General features: G+C 34.9%; 1 protein-coding gene across 3 annotated transcripts; it reads left to right on the forward strand.

Annotated features, from left to right (window-relative positions):
- The first annotated feature begins 3,602 nt into the window (after positions 1-3,602).
- Positions 3,603-7,300, forward strand: LOC149571523 (uncharacterized). 3 transcript variants are annotated; one of them, XM_089809257.1, is made up of 3 exons: positions 3,603-3,792; positions 4,198-4,352; positions 5,400-7,293. In XM_089809257.1, exon 3 carries the CDS (start codon positions 5,531-5,533, stop codon positions 7,073-7,075), a length of 1,545 nt encoding a protein of 514 aa, XP_089665383.1. In that variant the 5' UTR covers positions 3,603-3,792; positions 4,198-4,352; positions 5,400-5,530; the 3' UTR covers positions 7,076-7,293. The 3 variants fall into 3 exon arrangements, with proteins under 3 accessions (XP_089665383.1, XP_089665390.1, XP_089665393.1); XM_089809264.1 differs by having other exon boundaries at positions 3,640-3,787; positions 5,400-7,300; XM_089809267.1 differs by having other exon boundaries at positions 3,640-3,792; positions 4,201-4,352; positions 5,400-7,287.
- The last annotated feature ends 279 nt before the right edge of the window (positions 7,301-7,579 follow it).

Raw genomic sequence — 7,579 nt, forward strand, 5'->3', positions numbered from 1 at the left:
GTATACATACTTGATCTATGCATAGTTTAGTCATTCATTTCATTGACATGATTGACATTGGTCAATACATAGTTTAGTTGTTCATTTCATTGGCATTCACACAACTGGCATGTGAAATAATTCCAGATGGTTAGTTGGCTTTGTTTAATGGTATTGCATTGATCTCTCACAACATGTAGTTTATAATCTCGTAAAAATTTGGTATAGTTGTTCATTGCATTGTTAATTAGAGTTATATTTGAACCATACATACATGGAATGCACAAGGAGTGGCAAATGATGAATGCTCAATTGTAGAACTTTAAAGCATATAGAAATGTGATTTGCTAGATGATTGTATAGTTCATGATTCTGTCCTATGTTATATCTATAGTCCTAATTTGCTTGCATATGTTTTTATTTTTTGTCTTTTTGTCCCTATTTGATTTCCTATGTATGTTCTCGTTGACAAGATTATCAAAAGTATTGAAGATTTATGGTAGATGATTGTACAGTCATGATTCTGTCCCATGTTATATGTATATTCCTAATTTGCTTAGATATTTTTAAAATATTTTATTTTTTTTCTTCCACAATTTGGTTTCCTATGTATGTGCTTTTTGACAAGATTGTCAACGGTATTGATAAAGTGTCTTTCTCTTGTATTTTTTTATTGCTCTTGATTTGCTGATATTGCAAGACCACACATGTTGATAAAAAATGAGCTATCTAATGATTGTTTACTGTGTTTGTAAACAATCAATATTTCTGATGCCACTCCTTGGTGTATTCCATTAAAAAAATAATTAGGTTTTAATTTTTCAAGCATGTTTAGTTCATATATGCAGGATTGGCCATCTAACAACACATACAATAATGGGAAGATTGAGCAGCATGAGAGGGTTGCCGTCGAATGTGGGGCATAAGGGCATACATCGTGGATTTCTTAGTGTTTTCATATTTAACGGTGTGTCATCGAATGTGGGGCATAAGGGCATACATCATGGATTTCTCAGTGTTTTCGTATTTAACAGTGTGTTTTTACACCACCATTCAAATCATGGATATTGTTCTATCAAGTTAGCAAGTTTTCATATTGTAGTAATTATGTGAAATTCATTATCAGAATTTCACGATGTTAAAATATGATTTATATGATTAATGATTTTCATGATCTTTTTAAAAAAATTGCATGTAAAATCTATGTTGCCAAAATTCCACATTTTTTAAGAGCAATTATTGACAAAGCATCATTTTTCTTGTTAAAGTTATCATCAAATGTTTAATGTACGTGAACGTAAAATGGTATATTTTTTCCTATATAATATTTCACGTAAAATTTTAGTTGCATATTTTGTTGAATAATTAACTAACTTAATAAATTTATTAAAAGGGAGAGATACATAGAGGGGTAGAGAGTGTGGGATAGGAAGGGGGAGGGAGGGACGGAGGGAGAGAGCGAGAGAGAGAGAGAGAGGAGCTTGTTTGTTCATGCATCTGTAGAAAGGTGTCTGTTGATGTGTGTTTTATGACTCACCAAACAGTAGAAAAAAATACCGAAATATCTTACCCTCTCTTGAATATATATCTGTCTATGACCTCATCAAGATCTTCAAATGTTTCCTCCCCAATTGAAAGTATTTTCCAAGTCGAAGATAGCTAGCAAAATCCTTTTAGTCTTTTCCTCCCTCCACAATATCCTTGTGTGCATAAACTCCATTGAAAATGTTTAGTGTTAGAATCAAGTGAGTAGGCTCTTTCAAGCTTGGACGAATAATACTCTCCCCTGGCTCTTTATCTGCTAGGAACTTAATGGTTTCATTCTCTTGTTCACTTCGTGAAATGGAATCCTCTTCTGTAAAATATGGATCCTTAACCTCCTTATCCTTATCCTGTTCACCCTGATAGTTATCATTCTTCGGTGAACTCTCTTTGGAAGTTAACTCAACTAGGTACTTCACTTTTGTCATAGTTTTCACCCAACAGGTAAGGATGCTGCCTTCTACTTTTTTTTCTATAGGATCTATATCTAGATCATCAGAAAGCTCCTCTTTCAATATTATTCCTGTCAAGCCTGATTCCAGATCACAAATTATATGATGATTTTGGACTTTGTGGGCTGTTGCTTGGACAATTTTTCCCACTGACAGGGTCTCTTCATTTTCTCCAGTCAGCAGATAAAATTTCTCATCCTGGGATGGCTCTTTATATGATGATCTCAAATCCTGAAATCCATGTAACAATTCACTCTTTATGTCAGCAAGGGTTTCCTGCTTTTTATTGGATGTCCGTTGCTCCACACTTCTAGCATATTCATCAATATCAAGGGCATTTAATAGATCAGGATATTTTTTGACATGCTCAACAACCATTTCTTGTGTTTCCTCATCCATATCATCTATATCATGTCCAACTTCTTCACAATATATGTCCTTAGCCATTTTCTTGGCAAGTCCATATGACTTTGGATGAATTCTAGTATCATCCAATGGATCCACAACATGGTTTCCGGATGCTGCTTGTCCATTCCCTCTAACCCTTAAAAAAACCAATAGCATTTATAAAGACAAGTCGCTTCATAGCCTCTACAGTTGGTTGCTCTAACCATTACCTACTCAACAACTTCATACTTTTCATCTGGAGTAAGGAAATGTCCCAGTGAATGAAGCTTCAATGATAATATTTCTTTGCCAAAACTATATAATGTTGCAACCACGGCCAATGGATTCTGAAGATACCGACCAAGAGCCACAACATGCCTCACAATCCCTCTCTGTGTCGGCAACTGGTCCTAAGAGATGTGAGAATTCTCATATAGTGTAAGCAATAATTCATCTGCATAAACAACATTTATTGTGTCCAATCCTTCTGCCAAATCACGTGGATGAACACAAACATAGGGAGGGATAGAGGGAGGACACAAACACACACATATTTAGCAGCTAAGTCACAAGGTTTGAGTTTGAGTTCGAGTTCAACAATTATGAAGTTCGGATGAACTTGACGATAAATTCAATTCGACGATAAATTTGTCTTATATAATTTTTAAAAAAATATAATATATATGATCACAATTTTCAACAATGGGACAAAAAATAACTTTGTACAAATGATTGCAAGTATGATTTTTTTTACATTTCTTTGCTAATAAATAGAATTAAAATAAAAAATAATAATCATTTTATTTATTCTTGACTAACAAAATAAAACTGTGAATATTCAAGAATAAAAAATAATAATAATGTAGTCTAATTATAAATAAATTAAATCATAAATATTAATACTTTACTCATTATAATCCTTGTGTTTCACTAATTAAATAAGATTAAAAAAATTTACATCAAATTCCAATTCCAATTCGAAAATGAACAAACAAACGCAAGAAAAAAATATTCCCAGCATATTCCGTTCCAATTCCAATTTCTAAATTGGCAACCAAATGCAGAATATGGATTTGAAAATTCATCTTCTGTGTCAACCAAACGGTCCAACTTTCCTAAAATACATAACCAAGTTTTCGAAAACCTGGTTATCAGATAACCTGATTATGAGAAAAATTCATCTTCCCCAACCAAACGGAACCTTGGGAGTTAATTCACCGGAGTAAGCAGTTCAAGCGCTCGTTTGTTAGTTAACATTGCATAATTCTGTTTTGCCGCTACAAACGAAATGAAAAGAGTGTAAGAGATGTTGACAACGCCCTACTGAAATTTGGAGAATCTTTATTCCCTCAATATTTGTTCTGTCTTTTCGAAATTCTTTGCAGTTTGTTCCGTTTCTCCTCGCATCAAGAACGAATTAAGCGATGGTAAGGTACGCCACTTTCACTTTTCTCTCATACTTAGTTTTCCACTTCTGTCATGTGTTTCTTATTGCTTTAAGATTGCAAATCATTTTCATCATAGGAAGATATTCAGGTGTTCACACTGTTGTTTTTATTTAAGAATATATGTAATTATGTTGAGGAATTGACATAAATTCAACGATATCTTCGAATATAAAGATTTATTGACAATATTTCGATGAAATGTATTATAGCTGCTTCCAAACCTCTATTTAGATTGAATTTTCAGTTTATTTAGGTTCTGAATTTTCAGTTTGAACTTTCCATTGATGGAGAGGCTACGAACCTTTTTGTTTAAGTACGTGATTATAAATATCTATCAGTCGTCTAAACTTATAATATCTGATGTTGATTTTTACTATTTCATGTTGCAGCAGTAGATATCTTGTTGAAATATTGGAGTGGATCGTAAAAGGCGCATCCATTTTATCTATTTTTCGACATATTTGCGAATCCGTGTGGTTCTCCAGCTGTCTCTCTTGAATTTGATTCATTAGAGCGAAATTAATAGCAGGATTTCTAATCGGAGGTTTTACTAATTTTATTAATTTGCTTTCAACCATAGATTAAGAATTTCTTTCTGGTTTAAGATTGAAAATCTTTTGTTTCACCATACGACGATATTTAAATGTTCAGAATTCTTTTACTAGAAAGATCTCTGTCTGCTCAAAGAAATTAACCATACCTGATTAGAGATTAATGAATTTGACGATTTTGTGAGATTTTAGTATCATCACATACAGCCTCCTTTGAATCTGCCACTTAATTGAAATAAGACTTTCTGGATTCTAAAATCTTCATCTTAAGTGAAGCAGTACTAACGATTTAAAAAGATTCTACAAGAACTTTTGTCATTGAATTAAGAGTCTTGATATTAAGCTAACCAGTAATTATAACACAGAAAGATCGTGTCGATATTTTTTTCATTGATTATGTAGCACAATTTCTTTAATACCTGGTAAATATGTTAGTGGAGCTGTTGAAAAGCTTAGCATGTCGTTTGCCCCATTCTCGTCGTTCTGATTCAAGAATCTTTTCTCTAAGAATTTTATGTAGAATATCAACACCTGCACAATCCAATCTATAACAGCAAAGATGATAAACAAGCAAAATAAACAAACCTCCAACAATAAAAAAAACAGAGTACGCTCTATTTTTTTAGAGCAGAATCAAACAACTTTTTTATTGTAGATTATACTATTCCAAAAAACCATTACACTCAATACCATTGCTGGTATATTTATTTAGAAAAGAACTAATTAAAACTACTACCTAATCTCAAGTTCTATATGGCATCTTCAGCATGATTGCATGCATTATTAATTATCAAATTTAGGAATTTGATAACCATGCAATCTAACAACTATGCATGAAAGTTCTAATTTTAATTGTTGTGAACAGTGTTAGAACTGGAATTTTCTATTTCCGAGCAGCAACAATCTTGGCGTTAATCTTCATTTTATTCAATCTTTTCTCTTACACACTAAATATTTTGATTCTAATATAAAACTCTTTGTAAATTTCCACATTTTTTCCCGTCTTTAGGCTTTTTCCTGATTATATTCCATAATTCCAGACAAATCCCCAGGACAATAGATTTCCGGCGATTATCAGCTGGCCAAACCACAACGCAAAAGCTGATTACTCCGCTCAACGATTCGTTTGACAGATTTTACTGAAGAAAGAAAAACTTCGGAGGAAGTAGTCATGTATGAAGAAGAAGCTTCTCAGAGTAGCGGATCTGGAGTTGAAGATTTTTCGAAAGAGGAATATTTTGAGTTTTTGGATCAGTTCTTGGAGCACTATCCCACAGACAGCACTGGATACGTGACTAAAATTCAGTCTCTGTTATTAGACGGACGTTATAAGGAGGCATTTCTCTTCTTAGAGCATTCATGTGCTCTCCACCCAGAGATGAAAGAGCTCTTAACAAATACCTATCGTAAATCCGGCGCTGAATATTTCGACATAAGCGGAGAAATTGTAGGAGCGGCGACAGGCAGACCCCGTGTGGTGAGACCAGATGGCGATTTCATTGGGGCATTGGAGATCAGGATGACAAACAATGGCTGCGGAAAGGGTTTGTTTGCCACGGAAAATATCCAGCGAGGAGAGGTACTACTCATCAGCAAGGCTTTGGCCGTCTGTCCAGAGACTCACATAAATCGCCATTCCCTGCTTCACATCGTGGGAGACGCTTTACATGATTGTGGGGAAAACGCGCGGCGGATTTTTCTTGCTCACTTCATGACAAATCGGTCAAAATTCATTCCCAAAATGTGTGATTTCGTCACCAAATCTGGCGCAGGGAACCAGACCGATTGGTCTATGCCGTGGGAGTTTTATGATGGGCTGAATGAAACGGGGAAGGGGTTTCAAATCCTTGCCATTTTAGACCTCATTGCATTTGACAATTTATGTCCATTTGCAATGAGAGAAAAATCGAAAGAACCGGCCATTTTCGAGTATGTTTCAGACAGGATGTATTATGGTGTGTGGCTGCTTCCTTCCTTTGTAAATCATTCATGCGTGCCCAACGCAGCAAGAATCAATGTAGGACGTGATTTTATGAGGATTCATGCAACCAGGACCATTAAATCGGGCGAGGAAATCACCATCCCGTATTTCAATGTTTTGCTGCCCTTTCCTTCTCGGCTCGCGTCTTGCTCAAAGTTTGGCTTCACTTGTGTCTGCAAACGGTGCGAGTTAGAAGCAAAGAAAATGGAGAAAACCAGTGCAGTGAAGGATCTTTACTCCGAATACGCGAAAATCAGCATGTCAGATGAGGTGGGAAAACGGGCTTCCCAACTGCAGAAGCTTCTTACTCGAGTGGAGAAATGTGTAAAGAATTTGCACAAGAAGAAGACTTTGAAAGAGGAAGATGAGTTGTTTGAAAGATGGTACAGGGCCTCGTTTGCCAATGTTTATTTAGCATCTCTTTTAAACAGACACAGAAATGAGGTGCCCATAGAATTTTGTCTGGTAAATGACACAAATTTCACGGATATAGCGAATGCTCTGATTGAAACTTGTCCAGGGAGCCTTCACTGTCTTGTGTTTTTTCATGAATTTCGAGGCAAATTTATAGAATTTCTGACGCTGCAAGGGAATGGGATGTCGTCCGATAGAAAAGATTTGCATGTGGATTATGTGAACAACGCATGGAATTGTATGATTGAAATCGCCCCTTCTATCTACGGCAGTCCAAATCTTCAAAGTATTATCCACATTATTTTCCAGCAACTTTTCTGAAAAAAAGTTGGAACTTGGAATATATGATCTGTGGGCTTCTGTTTTGAATTGTTCTGCCTTTTCAAGATCGTATTATTTTTAGTAATCTGGTTTGGCCATTAGTATACTACAGATTATAAAGTACATGTACAATTAAAAATACCTGAGTGCCATTCAGAAATATTGCAGCTGATTTGTATTATTTCTCTATGTGAGGTTAATAGCATATTATTCGTTTGAAAATATTACTTCTACTGCAAATTATTTAGCGATCCGCAAATAAGTATAATGTGTTCCAAACATTAAATTGGCATCATCACTCATCATAAAGGAATCATCACAGAAACTGCCGACTTTCATACCAGTTGAGGAATTACGTGAGAAAGTTCAAAGCTTGTATAATTTGTTTCTCCTGTCCGTTTCTTATCGTTACAGGCAAGTTAAAGATTATACTGAACAAATTGCAGAAATCAAAGCACAGATAAAGCTGGTTTCTCTTTTAACTTTATCCCTGGTTTCTATTCT

This window comes from Cupressus sempervirens, chromosome 2, assembly GCF_028749045.1.
Source record: "Cupressus sempervirens isolate cs-2001-9-10 chromosome 2, ASM2874904v1, whole genome shotgun sequence".
Lineage (NCBI taxonomy): Eukaryota > Viridiplantae > Streptophyta > Pinopsida > Cupressales > Cupressaceae > Cupressus > Cupressus sempervirens.

Bases quoted from the DNA above. Each gene is read 5' to 3' on its own strand.
- LOC149571523 (XM_089809257.1), top strand. From the start codon at position 5,531: ATGTATGAAGAAGAAGCTTCTCAGAGTAGCGGATCTGGAGTTGAAGAT.